Source organism: Odocoileus virginianus, chromosome 8 (assembly GCF_023699985.2).
Source record: "Odocoileus virginianus isolate 20LAN1187 ecotype Illinois chromosome 8, Ovbor_1.2, whole genome shotgun sequence".
NCBI classification, from domain to species: Eukaryota; Metazoa; Chordata; class Mammalia; order Artiodactyla; family Cervidae; genus Odocoileus; species Odocoileus virginianus.
In genome coordinates this window covers 18,266,996-18,287,597 of record NC_069681.1, presented here as the reverse complement: position 1 = coordinate 18,287,597, position 20,602 = coordinate 18,266,996, and the positions used below count along the sequence as shown (strand labels likewise).

General features: G+C 38.2%; 1 protein-coding gene and 1 long non-coding RNA gene across 3 annotated transcripts; one reads left to right on the top strand and one right to left on the bottom strand.

Moving 5' to 3' along the window:
• Positions 1–687: 687 nt before the first annotated feature.
• LOC139036290 (uncharacterized) lies at positions 688–2,647 on the bottom strand. Of its 2 annotated transcripts, XR_011489007.1 has the most exons (3): positions 2,293–2,647; positions 1,230–1,322; positions 688–980 (listed from the first exon to the last, which is right to left on the bottom strand). It is a non-coding gene; the product is annotated as an uncharacterized lncRNA (long non-coding RNA). The 2 variants fall into 2 exon arrangements; XR_011489006.1 differs by lacking the exon at positions 2,293–2,647 and having other exon boundaries at positions 1,230–1,690.
• On the top strand, positions 1,742–20,214 carry SPRYD7 (SPRY domain containing 7). Its single transcript, XM_020903997.2, has 5 exons — positions 1,742–2,087; positions 7,220–7,336; positions 9,751–9,917; positions 14,000–14,102; positions 17,700–20,214. The coding sequence occupies exons 1-5, from the start codon at positions 1,982–1,984 to the stop codon at positions 17,795–17,797; spliced, it is 591 nt and encodes a 196-aa protein (XP_020759656.1). The 5' UTR covers positions 1,742–1,981; the 3' UTR covers positions 17,798–20,214.
• The last annotated feature ends 388 nt before the right edge of the window (positions 20,215–20,602 follow it).

Genomic DNA, 20,602 nt, shown 5'->3' with positions numbered 1-20,602 from the left:
GCACATCTGCCTTTTGAACTGAGAGCACATTTAAGAGGATTGTAGCCTTAATTACAAGAGTCAGAACTTCAGAATTTGAAGTGGCATGATCTGGTGGAGCAAATACAGGCTTAGGAGTCAGACTGATGAGCTTTGAATCCCACCTTGTTTATTTCCTAGTCATCTGTGTCTACCCAAATTATTTAATCCCTCCAAGCCTATTGCTTCATCTGGAAAGTAGAGGCAATATTCACTCTCAAAGCTTTCAATAATTCAATTAGATATATATGTGAAAGAGTGCCCACCTTACACACAGACAGAGAATTTTTTGTCTCTGCAACATTCTTTTCAACTCCCCACTCCTTTCCAGTGGAAAAAACTAGAACATTAACACTTCTCAGAATATTGTTTTCAGTAAAAGAAAATTTCACGTGTAAAATGATTACCAAGAAAATATTTTATAGGCAGTGAAGGGTTCAGTCATCATCTTGATTATTAATCCTACGCTAACTAAATCTCAAAGTACAAAGTGCTCAGTTGCTTCAGTCGTGTCTGACTCTTTGTGACTGTGTGGACTCTGGCCCTCCAGGCTCCTCTGTCCACGGGATTGTCCAGGCAAGAATACTGGAGTGGGTTGCAATGCCCTTCATAAGTATTATAATGAAAACACCATTTGTATAAACATCAGAAACACAGGGCCCTGAAAAATTTCTCCATAAAGTATATTTGTACTCAGGTCACCAAAATGTTGTGTAGAGGAACCCATTACATTGTAAAAGGACATTCTGCGTCGGGGTTTCCAGGACTCGAAGCCTAGGGAAGCCTCCAGGAAGGAAACCTTATTTGGGAACAGAGGTTTGAGCCAGATTAATTTCAGGTTAATTCTAGATAGTCGTCCCACACCATCTCCAGACACCAAGTGGGATCTTAAGATAGAAAATAGATCGGAGCGGGTGATGTAGGTAAGCACGAAGATGACAGGTAATCACCAAGGGAGATTCCTGTGTGGAAACAGGAAAGAACAAGCGGTAGAAACGGATTAGTCCTTCGGAGGCCCCGCATTCTTCCCGCTACCTCCAGGTTCCCATCACATTCATCAGAACTCCATGCCCACGAGGAGGATGAGCTTGGAAGAGGCAGGTCAAGGATCGCCCTCCCACCCTGCCCAAGGGGTCCCTCTCAGTGTGGCCTCCAGCGCGCCTGCGACAGCGCGGCACCCGAAGGTCACCACGAAAAGCTCATCTCTGTACCTAAAATGCATCAGGATCGAAGACTCAGAGCGCAGGACGTATATTCACAATGCAGTCAGTAACAGCCATTAATCCTGGGCCCTGGGCGTCTGTCTAGGATTTGAGAACACTCTTCAGAAACCAGTCACGGTAAGGAGGGTGGGGGTGGGGGGCGCGTCAGAGGCTCTCGGGTGGAGGCATAGTTTTCTCAGTCCTGGGCGCGCGGGGACAAGCTTGGGGCTCTTCTAAATCGGCTCCCGTTCCCCAGCCATATTTGCCTCTGTCAGCTCATCTCTAAAGATAATGTTGAAGTGGTGGGGGGGCACAATTTTAAAGATACAGCACCCCAGGACCCCTGAGCGTACAGTGAAACCGGCCAAACTCGCGCATCCGTCAGTTATCAGGACACACAAGCAGGGCTTTGCAAATGAAAAACCCTCCCACGCGCAGGCGCGCACCGCCCCCCGGACGCCACGCCACGCCTCTGGCCCCGCCCTCACCACCATAGCCCCGCCCCCAGCTCGCCCCGCCCCGCACGCTGGTCTTCCGTATCTTCCGTTCAGGCAGGCTTCTCCTCGTCCTGCGCTGCGCCCTCCCGGCCTGGGGCGTCGCGGTACCCGCCTCCGCGCTGCGCACTGACCCTCCACACCCCCGCCGCACCTACTCCCGCGCTCGGGCGCGGGCGGGAGGCGGAGCGGAGGGGTCGGGGGCGGTGTCGCCTCAGCCCAGGAGCTGCAGGCGGCGGGGGCGTCGGCGCTGGAGGTCCCCGAGATATGGCCGCTTCGGTGTTCTGCTGCCTGCGGTGCTGCAGAGATGGCGGGACGGGCCACATCCCTCTGAAGGAGATGCCGGCCGTGCAGCTGGACACGCAGCACATGGGTAAGGTCCCTCCCTTCCCCAGACCCAACGGCCCACCCCGGGTCGGGCGCGGCGGGTCGGGGGGCAGTCGGGGGCGTCTCGAGAAGCCCCGCACGCGGCCGGGCCCCGCCGGGCTCCGGGCGTCGTCCCCTGCCCCTCGCCCTGCGATGCTGCGGAAGACCCGGGTCGGCGTCGCGGATCTCCTCCGGACTCCGGCCGACCGCACCTTGGCTTGGTTCTGTGTTCAAGCAGCCCGGTCCGCTCCTGTCTCGGGGAGATACAGGCGTGTGGACCTTCCCGTTCCCACAGGAATCTCCTCGGGGCCGCCGCCTCCCGAGACTCGTCAGACGTCCCCGGCGAGGGGCGCAGGGGCGACTCGGTGCTCCTCCTATCTCGCCGTCGAGCTTCCGTCACATACGCACGGGTTGAGAACACTTAGCTGTCCTCGCTCCTTCCTCTGCCCTGACAGCTTTCTGTTAGCCCGTCAATAATCGGTTGTTTTCTCTCATCTCCGAAAGTGAAGACAAGTTGCAAAAGCCTAAAGTCACAGCTTAGCTCAGGTCATGTCATTTCAACAGAAACCTCCCCTTGTGCGGCTTCTCCTGAGTCATGCTTAGAGGTGGTGTAATTTCACCTGGCTGGCTTCTTCCTAGCAGGTCAGGCTATTGCAGAAGTAGCGTGTTGCTTCTTCCCATCTGTGGTTTTTCCTTTCTACTTCAAATGAGCCTGTAGCTTCTCTAACATTCTCCTCCTTCCCTCTATAGCCTCTCGCCACCTTATTATTTCCTTCTTAGACTTGTCCCGTGTAGTTCCATGCTTCTGGAGTGTGGTTCTTGGAGACGACATTTCCCACTGTAATTATTTCAGAGTACTGTCTTTTTGCCAAATTGTTCTCTTCTAAATATACATCTGCACTTTTAGTTTTTCCCATATCTCTCTTTGACTAAAGGACAGTGCATTGAAATAACAAAGGGAATGCTTAAATATTTGTAGCAAAACCCTCTCCTGCCCAGATTCTTTATACTCTGAAAACACTCTGCTCATTGTATTTTTCTGTTTTTCACATTTCTATAGCATGTACTAAATAACAAATCCGATAATTGTTTACCACTTTGTATGTGGGTTTTTACTTTTCATTCTTAGATCTCCCAAGTGTAATATAGAACCCCAATACATAAATATGTAAGTAAGTGTACGTATATCTCCTTGAATTATTTCTTATTCGTCATCACTTATAGACAGATGTTCAAATTCTGTGACTTCCTTCAGGAAATGTTTCCATTTCATGTATTCACTCACTCAACTGATATTTATTGAGTGACTGTCAGATGGCAGGCATTGTTTTATATGCTAGGAACATAGTAAAGGAAAACCACAGATAGCTTCTGGAGGTTATGATCAGCTTTAGTTCTTTCTATCTCTACTGTCAAACTCCTGAATTACTACAATCTACTCTTTAAATTATTTGTTTTCTCTGGTCTCTTCTCCATGGAGAGCTGGTTACTGGTACTTGTTCCACTATGTTCTCCTTTTTCCAAAGCTGCCCCGCATCTTTCAGTAGAGTAATATCATCCCCTGATTTTCTTCCTGTGTGGAAACTTTTTCTTAACCTGTCTTCCAAAAACTTCAAATTCTTCAATCACAGGAAAAGTCTGATTTTAGAAAACAAATAATATAAAAGGAGAGGCTTATCAAGTTAGGAATAGGTTTCAAGCATGAACTGATCTTAAGTTGAAATAGGAGAAGCCCACCGAGTGAGTATGCATGTATTTGGATATGTGAAAGGTTAATATGATTGCCTTTTTTTTTTAAGTCTATGCATTTTATATGCAAATGAGTGTTGCCTCTTTCAAAGCTGTCGCTTATATTGGTAATGCTACATCACCTAAAGTGATTTAGAGTTCCTCTTGGGATTTTCTGTTGTGTAGTTGTTATAAATATCTTCTTTTTTACCACAACCTCCATATTTAATTGTGATTTGGTTTTTAGAAATATAGAACTTCCCTGGTGGCTCAGGTGGTAAAGAATCTACCTGCAGTGTGGGAGACCTGTGTTCGATGCCTGGGTCAGGAAGATCCCCTGGAGAAGGAAATGGCAGCCCACTCCAGTATTCGGAAATGGCAGCCCACTCCAGTATTCTTGCCCGGAGAATCCTATGGACAGAGGAGCCTTGTGAGCTACAGTCTGTGGGGTTACAAAGAGTTGGACACGACTGAGTGACTAATACTTTTTAGAAATGAATGTCTTCCAAGGTAGCTTCCTTGAAAGGGATGTTATTCATTTAGAATTGTCTAATGCTTTTTAAAAAAAACTCTTTGGCTATGTTTATATATTTTCTGACTGTACTCAAATTTGCCTTGACTTTCTAAACAATCTTGATAATAAAACTATACAAATCACACACATCCAAATGTCTTTGTACTTAAAAAAAGAGAAATAGAATAGGCTTGAAATAATTCCTTAATGATTCACAAACACTCTAGAATGTTCTCTGAATATATCCATCTTTCTGTATAAAACATCTCAGCACCTAGCAGAATGCCTTGGAGATAAGAAATGATATTGAAGTAAGATCATAATAGCATATTCAGATTTGGTTCTTTGGCTCCAACTCAGAATTACATGTAAGAACCATAGAGTATTGCTGGGTGAAATGTTTTTTCACTTAGGGTGCTTTCAGTTACAAGCAGTAAAACCTACAACTCAAAAATTGTTGAAGAATTAAGGAAATTCATCAGTTTGTGTAAATTTAAAAAGTAAAACGCAGCACTAGCTTCAGAAAAGATAGTGCTGCCAGCGACTGGGCTCCTTTTGTCCGTGTCTCCCATCAGCTGTTGCTTACTCGTGGAGGCTGGCGTCCATGACGACTTGCAGCCTCTCCCTGTACTATGGGCTTCCTCGTTGGAATCCAGCAAGAGCGAGAGAATCTTGATCCCTTCATTCTCGCTGCAAAAGTGCTGAGACTCTCTCTGATGGTAGTGGCTTAGGTCACATAACTGTTTTCACTTGGTCGCTGTGGCCAAGAAATGTGGAATGCACTGATTGACTTAACCCAGGTCAAAGCTGTACCCCTGGAGCCAGAGATTGAGTCAGCTTCCTTGGAACTGTTTTGATCTCCAGAGAGAAGTTCGTTGGGAAAGAGAAAACAGATGCTCCATGTCCACGACAAAGTACTTAGCAGAGCATATTCATTCATTTCCGTATCAGTTATTTGTCGAGCGCCTGCTGCATGCCAAGCTCTCCATGGTCTTTGCCATTAAGGATGAGCTGAGCCCCGGTTGCTCTCCAGCGACTGCTGGAGATCTGTGAGGCAGCTAGATGTAAATTACGAATTAAGACACTTTCCCAGAATTTGCAGTTTAGCATTTTGTAATTAGGAAAAAAAGGATGCTAATGAATTTCTAATAATCTTATAATAGGATCCTATGGGCTTCCCCGATGGCTCAATGGGTAAAGAATCCAATTACAATGCAGGAAACACAGGACAAGCAGGTTCAATCCCTGGGTTGGGAAGATCCCCTGGAGAAGGAAATAGCCACCCATTCCACTGTTCTTCTTTGGGAAATTACATGGACAGAGGAGCTTGGTGGGCTACAGTCCCTGGGACTGAGCACGCACATAGTACAATATGAAGGATCTTAGTTTTACCTTCTATAAGAGTGTCTTTAATTAGCCCATTTAGAATTGTGGTGAAGTCTTGAGAATTTGGTATTTCTCATATGTATTTGTCCCAAATAATTTTTTGTTTAAGTATGAATTATTAAGAGACCTGCCTTTCTGTTAGTACATTTGTTACTATTTTCTAGTTTTATTTTACCCCCTCTGGAAAGAGGAGTTCTTCCCTACAGTTCTCATAGCCAGGTCTGCTTGGTTTGTAAACTTACTAGCAGAAAAGTTATACTGATTACAGATCTTGGGAGTCTGTCACAGGATAGTTACGGGATATTTCTTACAGATAATCATTTTGTTAAATTTCTTGATGTTCTCTGATATGCTTTCCTAAATCAGTGTTTGGAAAAGAATTGGTATTGGAGTCACATGATCAAGAGATTGTTTTTCTCACTCTCATATATCAAATGTTATTTGAACTAAACTAAGATTTTCCATGGGAATAAAATGAATTTAGTGATGTTGAAACCTTGTTTACATCTTTCCAATGTGATTAACAGCAGCTATCTTACAGATATTTTTAAGATCCTAAAATTGGCATTTTTCCATGTCCGCTATTTCAAGAACACAGATCTATGTTCCTTTCCACGGTTCATTACTCTTCAGTTCTTACTTGTTGACCAGTGCACTTGCCTAAGACCTTGTACATACATTCATTCAGCTTTTACCAGGTTGTTTTGTTTGGATTGGACTGAAAATTGTACTAATTTCCCAGCTTCTTTTAAGTGTTTATGTTTTTATTAAATTGAGATTTATGAAGTCATCAAATTGATTCACTGGCTAAAATGGAAGAAAGTCTACTTCCAGGAGTTCCCTGGTGGCCTAGTGGTTAGGATTGTGGGCTTTCACTGAGGTGGACCCAGGGTTCAGGGAACCAAGATCCCACAAGCCACACAGCACAGCCAAAAACAAAAAGAAAGTCTACTTCTACCTTAAAAGTGTTTAAAATATTCAGTATGTATATAAAAAAAATTCAGTATAATTCAAAATTACTGTTTATTTGAAACTGTCTAATTAAAATTTCTAGCCACAAATTAATATTAAATATAAATGTTCTCCCAGAAAAAAGTGAATTAAATATTTTAAATAATTTATCATTATTTCATATTTCGAAGTATATATAGTCTCCCTATTTTTTGGAGACTAAGAGTTTAAAGTGAAATAGAAATTAACCTTGAGGGACTTCCTTAGTAGTCCAGGGGTTCGAAGCCCACCCGGCAATGCAGGGGACACAGGTTCTATCCCTGGTCAGGGAACTAAGATCCCACATGCCTTGGAGCAACTAAGCCTGTGGGCTGCAACTCGAGAGTCTGTGGGCTGCAGTGAAAGATCCCACGTGAGGCAGTGAAGATCCGTTGTACCACAACCAAGACTCAACACAGCCAAATAAGTAAACAATAAATCAATAAATATTTTTTAAAAATTAACCTTGATTGTTGGGTAAGAACACAAAACTTTACACAGTGTCTGTATTTTCTGTTTAGGAACTGACGTCGTCATTGTAAAAAATGGAAGACGAATATGTGGAACAGGAGGTTGTTTAGCCAGTGCACCTTTACATCAAAACAAAAGCTACTTCGAATTCAAAATCCAGTCCACAGGTTGGTATAATGGTACTTGACTGTTAATACCCTGAATGTGAGGAGGAATCTTCAAGATATGGAAAAGGTTAATGAGGTAATTAAAAAAAAACACTGAACTCTTACTTAAAGAACTTTTTCACTCACATCTTCTTGTGAGATCCTGGTTTCATTAGTTAATTTAGTTATATTAAGTTCAGTTTTCTTATCTATAAAATGGATTACAGGAGCCACCCTTCCCACTTCACAGGAGCTGTATGTATGAAAGTGTTTTAACAACAGGATGTAGTGGTTCCGTTAAACACACAAGCCTTGTTACTAATATGGTTAATGATTAGCAGGAGCCAGATGAACCCGGAGAAGGAAATGGCAACCCACTCCAGTACTCTTGGCCTGGAAAATCCCATGGACGGAGGAGCCTGGTAGGCTGCAGTCCATGGAATCACGAAGAGTCAGACACGACTGAGCGACTTCACTTTCACTTGCATGCACTGGAGAAGGAAATGGCAACCCACTCCAGTGTTCTTGCCTGGAGAATCCCAGGGACGGCGGAGTCTGGTGGGCTGCCGTCTGTGGGGTCGCACAGAGTCAGACACGACTGAAGTGACTTAGCAGCAGCAGATGAACCATTTCATTTGGTCACGTGTGTAAGGTGTAGTCTCTTGCTTTTTTATCTTAGGATAAAATTGATCTTATGATCCTGAGTTTTTCTCTTAACGCTTGTTAAGATTCCCTGATACAGTGTCTTCTGAAGTGATTGGCAGATTTAGAATTTTGGTAAAGGCTAAAGTCTCTAAAATTTTTTGAATATGTACACCTGAAACTAACACAATACTGTAAATGAACTATGCTTCAATTAAAATTTAAAAGAATTTTTTAAATTATGAAGTTTCTTGACTTGTATCGCAGTTCTACATGAGTATTATAATGGTTACTATTAGTTAACTTGTGGCAGTTTTGAACAGGGGGAAATTTTTTTAAGACTTTCTTAGAAAGAAACTTGTAGTAAATTATGGCGTGAGTGATATAGGTCCAGAACAGGGAAACTAGAGAGGAGTAAATTAATTCTGCTCTTACATGAAAGACATAAAATATCCCTCTGGGACTTGTTTTTTAAATTGTTTTAAATATTGATTTTTCTTAAGTGTGTAAAATACATATAAATCTGTCCTCTATTCCATTATTTTGTAAGTTAACTCACTGGCTGCGAAATGTCTCTGGTTACTATAATTTTCTCAAGTATAACATACCTTTTCTCAAGAGAAATGAATATTTCCTTGAGTCTTAAATGTAATACAGATTTTTTGGTGGATTTTCTGTAAAGGATGCTATCCTCAAAGATATTTCTAGAATAAGTGTATTGTTGGAGTTTGTAGCAATGATCCTTCAATGAAAGCATCAGGCAATGTGCCAGAGGGTATCACAGTGCACAGTTCTTTAGGAGAAGGGGACTCTGTAACCCTGTCTAGAACTGTTGTCACATAAAATTAGTATCATCCCCTACTGTCACTCTTGTCTCACCTTGGAGGATAAATTATATAATCAAATTATTTAGGAAGCCAAGACAGTGAAGTCCAGACATGCAGCTTTCTAATGGCCTGACTCAATCCAGGAAATATTGATTGACAGCATGATCTTCAAGCATTCTTTAGAATTTCCACTGATTTTGATAAAAACTGAGAAGGAAACAGTTTGAGATATAGTCAAGAGCTCTACATATTCTGTTAGACTGATAAAGAGAGCTGGTCTCTTTAAAAGTCAGCTTACACCAAAAGGTTTTAAACTCATGGACTTAAGGTATTAGATAAGAAAATGATTTTACATTTTATCATTAATTTTCTCCTCTCCATAGTATTGATCAGGTCATACATTATTGGTCACATATTACAGATGCAAAAACTAAAGAAGTAATTTCCTGCTTCTCAGAGGTGGTGCTTGAAATAGAACCCCCGGCTATTTAAATTCAATGTGTGGCTTTTTAGTAATCTTTTCAGGGAATAATAATAATAGTAATGACAACAGCTAGCATCTTTTAAAAAATATTTCCTCTGTGCTTTACTTATCCATTAAAAAAATACAATGTATCAATTGTTTTACTTGGATGATCTTGCTGTATCTTCTGATAACTTTAAGCGGTGAATACTGTTAGACTCCATAGTTCACAGGTGAGGAAACAGAGGTTACGTAACTTGCTCAAGATGACAGCACAAGCAGGATTTAAACCAGGCAGTACAAATCCAAGGGCCGCTCTTATCTCCCAGGCTGTACTACATCTGCAAACTACTTTAAAAAAAATTTTTTTAAGATTAACAAAAAGTAATTTAGTGATAATATGCCACTTTCTTTATGAACAATTTACACTCTCTTTTAAAACAACTCCTTTCATATTTGTATTCTTCAGATTTGGGGAACATTTAAATTATTATATTTTTTAGGAATCTGGGGTATTGGCGTTGCAACTCAGAAGGTTAACTTGAATCAGATCCCCCTTGGCCGAGATGTACACAGTCTGGTGATGAGAAATGATGGAGCCCTATACCACAACAACGAGGAGAAAAACAGACTACCAGCAAACAGCCTTCCACAGGAGGGAGATGTGGTGGTGAGTTTCCTTGTGGACTTGTTTTCCACTGTGAATTATTCAACTTGAACTGCTTTTAGTATTTCTAGTTCTGCCTGGGAGTTTGTGGTCCAAATTCCAGAGCACCAGGATTGGATCTAATGAGGTTGTTCATTTTCCAAAGAGAGCCTTGATGTTGATTCTGCTGCCTTACCTAAATGCCTTCTTTCTAGAGCTACACTGGCCAGGAAAATCACCATGAGCCCTTATTTCCATTTAGGAGAGTTTATGACTGGTTGGCTACTAGTCAACCTCTCCTGCCACTCTCACATAAAAGAAACCTTGGCCCATAATTTTAAAAGAACACTGACCCTTACGTTAGAAAAGATTAGGTATTTTTGCAGCTGGCGATCTCCCATTTATTACTTAATTTGTTATGAACTTCTGTTAAAGAATTATAGCATTTTTATCAGGAGTGTTGGTCCTCCTTAAACTTAGCCTGGTTAAACTTCCTTCACTTTCAGAACTCTTTCAAGAACTGACTCAAAATCCTAAGGCTTGATTATGGAAAAGTTTTTTTGGGGAAAGCAGGGGATAGAAGGAATTACATATTATGAAGGCTTCTCAGTTTTTATTCCCAATTAGATATATTCAAGTCTTTGCCAAAGTCATCCTATTGAAAATGTAATCCAGAGATCCCTTTCTGTCTTTTTCAGATACTACTTCTCACAGTGTTTTCCAAGAACCTTATACATTGACTTCAGGCCATTAGCTGTTGAGAATAGAGTTTTGGGTCTCCTTTAGCAAGAGTGTCCTTATACACAGTCTTGGGTTCCTAGCTCTTGTACCAAGTTGAAAGGAATCTAAAGAATGAGAGTTTCTAATAATTAGATAACAGATGAGGTAAATCCAGGTTACTGAATTAAAGAAGTATACACTATTTAGGAGAAGGTAAAAAATGATGAGGAAATGAAAGCTTTTGACCATGGTCTGATCTGTCTTCTCTTCAGTTTAAAAAAAAAATTGTGAAGAATAGTTTTTAAATAGGTAAATTATTGACAGTGTTTTTTTCCCCCAAATTAACTAAAGAAAACAAGGAAACCAAAGGCATAAACCATTTTTAAAATCTGCTTTTCCTCGTTCTTCCTTTTAAATAGTTGGTTCTGTTTATAGATCATTGCCAGATTCCCGTAATGTGGAACACCCTATTCAAGGGGTTATTTCCTGAAAGAAAATCTTGAAGTCAAGTTGATGCTATCAGCGTGCTTATACTAAAAAATGAAATTCAAACATAAAGGATAATCAGGGAAACTCCCCGGTGGTTAGGACTCCGTGCTTCCACTGCAGAGGGCACAAGTTCCATCCTTGGTCAGGGAACTAAGATCCCATGTACCGCATGGTGAGACCAAAAAAAGAAGAAGAAAGGATAATCAGTAACAGAAGTTTTTCTTTGATGATGTACTGAACTTGTACTGTGTGTTATTCTTTACTTCCTATCTCATTCCTTAAGATGATTGGTACTTCATATTGACAGATTTAAGAATGTCATTTTTAGTCTGTCAGCATTACTAGATTAGACTTCGAGTTTTTATGCCCATTCTGATAAAAGGAGAGCTCAAAAAATATGAAATATGAGCAGAATTCTGAAAAGTAAAGCATTATCCCACACTAATACCTGTATCTTCCTAGTTCAAACACTTGCAAACAAATTTCACCAAGTTGCTGACAATAGCATAGGAAAACTGGAATGAATTATAAGACAGTAAAAACATTCTCATATGTGTAGAATTTCAGTCACATACCATTCTCTGAGGAAAAAATCAAGAAAAATAAGCTTTCAACATCCAACCAAATGATTATGTTTATGTAATAACCATACAGAATCAGCAGGGCCTACTGCAGCACCAAGCAGGCACACCTGAGGCAGCTTATACTTATTTGTTCCTTTTGTATATAGTTTTGAAAAGTACAGATTACATTTCAAAATTGCAGTTTTCAGTTTAATTTCAGAAAAGATGAAATAGGTCATACTATTATTACCATTTTACAGACCAGAAGTTAAGTAATTTCTTATTCAGAGTGACCCCAGGATTATAGTCTAATTTCAGAGTCTGTTCACCAAACCTGCAAATAATTATTGATAAATCCTTAGCACATATCATGTTTTTGGTATCATTATGAGAGAATCAAACCTAGTATCTAGAACAGATAAAAGGAGAGATTAAGGGAATTTCCTGGCAGTCCAGTGGTTACAACTCCATGCTTCCACTGCAGAGGGCACTGGTTCAGCCCTGGTCACAGAACTAAGATCCTGTGGTGCGGTTTCTCACATCCTTCCTCACTTCTTTCTTTGGTATTTTTGTTGTCTATTCACTAAGTTGTGTCTGACTTTTTGTGACCCCATGGACTGTAGCCTACCAGGCTCCTCTGTCCATGGGATTTTCCAGGCAAGAATACTGGAGCAGGTTGCGATCTCCTTCTCCAGGGGATCTTTGATACTGGGTATTTGGTGTTGTCCCCTGGAGAAGGGAAAGGCTACCCACTCCAGTATTCTGGCCTGGAGAATTCCATGGACTGTAGTCCATGGGGTTGCAGAGAGTCTCACCCACTCACTCACCCACTCCCTCACTGGGCGTTGATGCTGGAGGGTGGGGTTGAGAACTTGCAGTAGGTTATGCTGCCACCAGGTGGGGAGGGCGCCCAGATCAGAACCTGTTAGCCTGAACTGCTGGGTTTCCAGTAATCCTGTAAAGAGGGTTACATGCTGCTTTTTATGTAATCAGGTTTTTTAAATGAAAACAGATTTCTTCACTAAAAGCGAATCCTGGCGATCACTTTATTATTATATTTAAATATGTAAACTGAAATAAAGCAAAAGCAGTTTTGTTTATCTTTCTCAGTGTTTAGTCTAACCGTGGCTTTGCTAAGATTTAAGGAGAGTCTTTTATAGCATTTAACATGTTGACTTATCTGGGCCTTTGCTGTCTTAACTGGAAAGTGAAGGATTTAAGACTAGATCATCTGTAAGGTCTTTTTCTACCTACAAAAGCTTTTAGGTTTATATAATTTATCCATAGTCAGAAATCCTTCAAGTGGTTGCTTTTTGATCTATGATGATTTCTCTATTCAAAGGTCTCTGCTGTCATTCTTCAAAGGAAAGCTTTCCATCTTCAGCTAGTAAATACCGTACAGAGTTTTAAAGAGAGTTTTAAAAGTGTAAAAGTCCTTACAAGCTTTGAATTGTGTGGCAATTAAGAATAAGTTTTCCAAAACCATACTTCATCAGTTTAAATTCCAGCTATGCCACTTCCTAACTGTGCAACCTTAAATAAGTTATTTAACCTCTCTGCTTTAGCTGCCTCATCTGAAAAATGGAGATAATAAAAATACCTAGGGTTAAATGAGTAAATATGAAGTGTCTAGTGTTTGGTACATAATACAGATTGTTTTCCAGAATGTCAATAATAATGTAATTTTGTACCATTAATAATATACAAAGTAATATATTTTTATTTTGCTTTCTTTTTAAAAAGTCTTTTGAGCTGTTGTTTTTCTATTTTCCCCTTATACTAATTACCAGTTATATGCAGTTGTAAATACCCACCTTACCTTAGTAATACATTTCACATATTTGAAACCAAGGTAAAGAGATAGAGAAATATATTATTTCTTTTTGAAAATAAATTGTATAAAGACAGTTTACCACAACTGAAAACAATGATAGGTAATAACCCCTAATGGTGAAAACTTCACTGTTTTCCCCTTTCGTAATCAAATTCTACATAAAGCAGTGTTTTCTATGTGAGTACAAAAGGTATCTCTGTTTACAGTATACATAGTACTTATATCGTCTAAATATTCAAAATATAAAACCCAGGTTATCTGAATAGAATACTAGGATTTAGTTTCACCCCTCAAATGTGGACTCATGGGATTTTACCTTTCCCCTCTCCCCACATAATCACCACTACTTTTTTTTAAGCTCAATTCAAATAGAAAAAATCTGTTATGATCTTTTGCTTAGTTTTTTGTTTCCATGCTCCCCAGTTAGTGCTTTCTGACTGTTCAGGTTTTTATGGAACATATATATTTTCCCTCTTTTTAATATTTACTTTGCTTCCTAGGGTATTACATATGACCATGTAGAATTAAATGTATATTTGAATGGAAAAAACATGCATTGTCCAGCATCAGGTATACGAGGGACAGTGTATCCAGTTGTTTATGGTAAGCGAAAATATTTTTAAACATTATTAAATGTATGTTAACTTTTGCTTGGCATTTTCATTAACTTTGTAACTATCATTCAGAAGGCTGGACAAATTAATAAGTACCTTTGTATATGGAGTATACTCAGTAGGTTATCACAATCCCTCTTTGCAGGTCTAAGGAAAGTTTTTATTTCCTTTGTATTTAAAAAATAAACTTGCTGTGGGAGAAGGCGAGGGTGGGATGTTCAGAGAGAACAGCAGTGAAACAAGTATACTATCAAGGGTGAAACAGATCCCCAGCCCAGGTTGGATGCATGAGACAAGTGCTCGGGGCTGGTGCACTGGGAAGACCCAGAGGGATGGGATGGGGAGGGAGGTAGGAGGGGGGATCGGGATGGGGAACACATGTAAATCCATGGCTGATTCATGTCAATGTGTGGCAAAAACCACTACAATATTGTAAAGTAATTAGCCTCCAACTAATAAAAATAAATGGAAAAAAAATTATTACTAAAAGAAAAAAAATAAAAATAAACTTGTTAAATACAGTGATTATTCTTAAATATACAATAGCCATATTCCCTTTTAGATCATATAGTCTTATATTCCAGAAAGTTTTAAAAACTTTACAGAATTTATAAAAAGGTATTCCTGCCAGTTGTTAGAAAGGGTTAGATGAACAGAAAATGTAAAGAATATTTTGAAAGTAGGGATGGGAATTCCATGTGGATTGAGCATTGGTTACCTTTACAAAATCACCTAAGTGTTAAAACTCTTCTGAGAAAAATTATGACTTAGAATGGTTTCGTATTGATTGTTTTGCTTTTGATAGCCATGTATGTGTAAGTATAGTTTCTGTACAAGTATACCTCCAAGAACTGGGTTAGTTAGAGGGATAACTCTGTACCCCTCAGTTACTTTTATTTTATTACAGAGAATTCCAAATGTGTAGAAGTAACCAGAATAGAATAATGAACCCTCATGTACCCATTACTTAACTTCAAACATTTGTCAGCTAATAACCAGACAGGTTTCATCTCCTCACTACAGCCCTCTGTTCTTCACCTTGCCTCCTTATATTGTTTTGAGGCAAATGCCAGACATTATACCATTTTATTCTAAAATATTTTATATGTATCCCTAAAAAATAAGGTGTCTCTCTTTATAGGAAACATACATAAGTACAGTGCCTTTATCACTCTCTTCATTTTTTGTGTTATCTACTTTAAATCAACAAGTGTATGATTTTTCTGCCTGTGGTATTAGTGGATCTCGAAACATTTTCTCATTTAATTACTTTAAATAATTAAGGATTTGAACCATAGCAAAAACTAATTGTTAACTTTTTTATAGTAACTTACCAGAAAAGTAACAGACTTTGTTCAGGATGGCAGAAAAGTATACAGTAGCCAATATAAATATTTAATAATTTGATATAACAACCAAAGCCTGTGCTTTAAAGTTTTCATTTTTCTTCTTTTTCCCTAAATACTACTTTTCAGTGCTTCTACCTTCTTTGTCTTTTGCATGATAGGTGTATTTTTAAACTTGATACAAGTTAGTTTGCTTCCTGTATTTGGTAACCCTAAAAGTAATGTCTTTATTTACTTAAATAAATGGAAATATAGCTTAATATTTGAAATAGTTTAGTAATATCAGTAAAATTTTAGACTGAGTTACACAAATGAAGATAACAAATGAGATTTTTATTCTAAATTGTTTCTTTGATTTGGCAGTATTTTTAATGCAGTGAAGTTTATGTAGTAATATATTTTATAAATTGAAATTAATAAATCAGTCCAATTAAATCAGATATTTGAATAGCCAGATGCTATCAAAGATAAAAATAAAATTCGAATTCCCTTACCCTTTGCCTTCTATCCTATCCCCAATCCTAATTCTTTCCAGTTGTTCATACTGTCAGTCCTTATATTCAACCTGTGGAGAGACAAAACTGAGTAACAGTGAAGAAGAGTGTTGTTCACAGTTAGGACCTCCAGCTTCATCTAAGTTCTCTGTGTTTTTTACATCTCTGCACCTTCCAGACTTACGTCATTCTTGAATTCCCTGTTCATTCTCTGTAAATCCATCTTCCACTTATAGAGAAACAGTCCATCATGGTGAACTCCAGCTTCCCTCCCCCACCTCCTAACGGTTTTCTCTTCCAATCTTGTCTCCTTCCCATCCCATCTTAGAGAAGTGCCCTTCATGTTCCAAAAACTCAGTCTAGATTTCGAACTTCCCAATTCTGGGACTTTATTGTCAGTTATTTCATCTGTATGTCATAGTCATCAACCTCATTCTTCAATGCCTGTAAACATTCTAAATCATTCTTATTCCAAAATACCCTCCCTTAAACTTGTACCCCTCACCAGGCCTGGGTTTACCCTTCTCTATATGGCTGCATTTCCTATAAAACAGCTTCCGTCTCTGTTTATATTGTATCTTCAACTACTGCGGCTGCCTTTACCACTGCTTCACTGAAACCACCTCTGTTAAAAAATCACCAGTGATTTCATGAATGTCCCATCCAGTGCTTAACTTTTTTCCTGCATTGATAATAAAATATAAACTATTTAGTAATGTGCATTAAACATATATATGCAACTTAACAAATAGCTATAAAGTGAAACCCACATCATCACTATAGTCAAGATAATGAACATATTTGTCACCCCTAAGTTTCCTCCTGCCGCCTTGCCATGCATTCTGCTCACCTCTCCCCACCCCACCCCCCTTGTAGCCACTGTCTGCTTTCTGTCACTACAGATTATCTTACGTTTTTAGAGTATTGTATAAATAGAATCATACAATTTGTATTTTTTTAATCTGGCTTCTTTTACTCAGTGTAGTTAAGACTCATCCATGTTGTAACATGTAGCAGGAATTCATTCATTTTTGTTACCAAGTAGTATAGTTCATTGTGTGGATATATCACAATTGATTTTTCCCTTCACCTGTTGTTGGATATGTAGGTTGTTTCCAGTGTTGGACCATTACAAATAAAGCTGCTGTGAACATTGATGTGCAAGTCTTTGTGTGGATATATGCATTCATTTCTCTTGGATAAATACTGTTTAAAAAAAAAGCAAAACAAAAAAACATGTAGAAGCTGAATAAGGCCTGCAGGCTAATTAAGAGTATTGTATCAGTGTTAGTTTCCTGGTTTGGACATTGTACTGTAGTGGTGTGAGATGTTACCACTGGGGGAAGCTGGACGAAGATTACCCTGGACCTTCTGTATTGTTTTTGCTACTCTTTGTGAATCTATCCTTTTTAAATAAAATATTTTTTAAGAAGTAATTTATCTTAATGTATAAAATTGAGAAAATACAGGTAGGTAAATAAGGAAAAGTTCAAATTACGTGTATTTACATCATCTAGAAATAATCATAATATTTTGATGTATTTCCGTTCAGTGTTCTTGACAGATTTTATTGTTCACTGTGGCTGTTTTTACCCAATAGGATCATGTTTTGTAATCTGGATAGCAGATGTGTTTCTTCTTCTTGAGAATTAATTTTATGGCATTGTGGAAACAGTTTATAAATATGTACTCATTCAATTTAAGGTGTTTGCTTCTAATTTATTTTCTTTCTTTTTCTCTCTCTAGTTGATGACAGTGCAATTTTGGATTGCCAGTTCAGTGAATTTTATCATACTCCTCCACCTGGTTTTGAAAAGATATTATTTGAACAGCAGATCTTCTGAATGTATTTGTTTTTGAAACTTGTATTTCTGCACTGTTGAAAGTGTTTACCATTTAATAAAGCTTTACCTGACGTATACATGAAAATATATTCTTAAAAATATGCTTGTTAGTATTGTCTAAGGAACCAGTGAATACACTATACCACCCTGAAGTTGTGATTTAAAATACTTAGGTTTTGTGATATGAAATCAGCATTTGGGGTGGTTTATTTAACTCTTATTTAAATAAATATAACTGTGGGTTTAATTAACAGTATTAAATGGAAATATGTATATAGATATTTAAAAGGGAGTCTTTCTTAATGTAAAATATTTGTATTGATAGAGACAGAGTCGGGTGGGTTTTTTGGTCATTCTGATGTTTAGACCTCATGAACTGTTTTAAGTCTGCAGTCCAATAATTTTGTGTCTCAGTGTCTTTTTTATATAGAGTATAACAAAGTAGCAAATTTATATTATTGGCAACTTCAGTTTTGGCAATTTATTTACTGTAAAATGTACCACTTTAAAAATGTTAATTGCTTGTTTTGTTTGTATGCTGTTGTTTTTAATTTTCTTTGTGAAAGGAGATAAATGTGGTAGTAACTATTGGAGCATTTTGTTGAAGACCATCATGCTGTGTTACTTCAATACCTGAGTAAGTAAGTAGTGGTTGACTGGTGACATAGTGTACACAGCAGACATTTAGAATAGTATGATGCCTTCAGTTTAAATGGAAATGAGATTATTATTTTAAGGATTTTAATTTAAATGTGCATTTTTCTGTAAGGAATAAAATAATAGTAATTAAGGACTATTCAGTACTATATTAAATACATGTTCTTCCTGTTTTGTTTTACACTGTAAATTCACTTTGCCCTTGACTGTTTCAGAAGTTAGAAATAAGTGAATCCTCTTCATGACCCTGACTGAGCCTTTGCTTAGTTTTCAGGAAGAATTGCTATCCTTTAAATACTACCCTACAAAGCTGAACAAATCACTGTCCGTATCTTTGGGACAGTCTCCTTTCCGGATAGGCCAGGCCAAGGATTCATGCATTTCGCTCATTTATCAACATGGAAGAGTATGTCGTACCAGAAAAACATGGCTTAGGAATCAAAGGAGATCCAAATTGTAGTTTTGCCACCTGATCCCATTATTTCCTCAGGCAATTTCCTCAGTTTCTCTGGATGCAGGTTCCCCATTTATAAAAGGGATAGTCATACCTTATTGGTAAGATTCTGTGACTGGTTAAGATTACATATGCAAAACACCCTCATCATCATCCACATGTAATGAATGCAGTGTCTTTGTTGACTGCACTCAGTGGTTTTCATAGTGTGGCTCTTAGCCCAGCAGCATCAGCCTTACCTGACAACTTGTTAGACGTGGACACTCAGGCCCCACCCCAAACCCATGGAATCAGAAACTGCTGGGGACGCACCCAGGAATCTGTTGGAACAAGCCCTTGAGATGATTCTGATCCACGCTAAAGATTGAGAACCACTGCTCAGGAGAGAATTCTTTGAGAATGATTGCCTACTATAAATTTTCTAAGGATTTAAGACTATTGTTGACACATAGATAAGAGAGTCCTGCACAATATTTATTTATTGTTTATTTGATAAAAATATAACAATTATTTTTAAAACATAGATATATTTGAGTAACATATTTACATAAATCCCAAATTTAACTCTGTAGATACACAGAATTGAACTAACTTTATTATTTATGTATTTTTGCCTTTCTGACCTTGTAATTTTAATTAGTAAAGAACATGGTTATTTCAGAAAGAGATTTAATATAACTACTGCTTGTGTTCTTTATAATGTTACCTACCTCCAAATTATTTTTTTAGAGCTAACCTTTTTTTTTTTTAATGATCATGTTCTTTTCTCAAGACTATCTTTGCTACCTCTAATCATACTGAATAGGTACAGTACTAAAATTGGTATATGAGTTATGTCCATGACAACAGTTTGATGAAGTCTAGATGTGCTTTTAATCTCTAGCTATCTAATTTCTCCTAGGAAAATTACCTATAACCTCAGTCTTACCTTGAGAAAAACATCAGATTCATAAAGGGGCATCCTACAAAATACTTGAGCAGTACTCTGAACTGTCATGGTCATCAAAAACAAGGAAAATCAGAGACACTCACACCCCAGGGAGCCTAAGGAAACATAACAAGTCAATGTAATGTGCGAACCAGGTACAGAAAAGGATATTAGGTAAAAAATAAGGAAATCTAAATACATCATGGACTTTAGTTAATGTATCAGTCTGTTTATTACTTGTAGTAGATGAACCATAAAAATGTAAGATGTTATTAACGGGGGAAATTGGAAGAGGGGACATATGGGAACTCTGTACTACTGTCTCATTTTTCTGTGAATCTAAACTGTTCCAAAAAATAAAGTCTCTTTAAAAACCTACATTCAGCTAGAAGAAAATTAAAGCCTTTCTTGAAGACAATAGAACATTAGTATGGTATATACTTATAGCATAAGTATTCAGTGATAGCTAAATATAGACATAGATGGGACATAAAACATCCTTGTATCTTAACACACAAAAACCTGCATTTGTTCCTGGCTGAAGAGACTGTCCATTGTCTTGATTCTGTTTCTCACAGAAATCCACTTGTTCACACTGATGTAGCTTTTTATACTCACATTGAAAATTAGTCAGTGACTTATTATCCATTTTATTCTTTCAATGATTTAAACATTGCAAGGGACTTGCAATGACGGATACATGAAACAATGAAAATATCATAAATAATAAGTTTTCATTATTAAAAACCAGAAAAAGATACTGGCT

Coding starts and splice junctions, on each gene's coding strand:
- SPRYD7 (XM_020903997.2), top strand. CDS start 1,982: ATGGCCGCTTCGGTGTTCTGCTGCCTGCGGTGCTGCAGAGATGGCGGG. Junction 9,918..13,999: donor CACAGGAGGGAGATGTGGTG/GTGAGTTTCCTT, acceptor TTTGCTTCCTAG/GGTATTACATATGACCATGT. Junction 14,103..17,699: donor AGTGTATCCAGTTGTTTATG/GTAAGCGAAAAT, acceptor TTCTCTCTCTAG/TTGATGACAGTGCAATTTTG.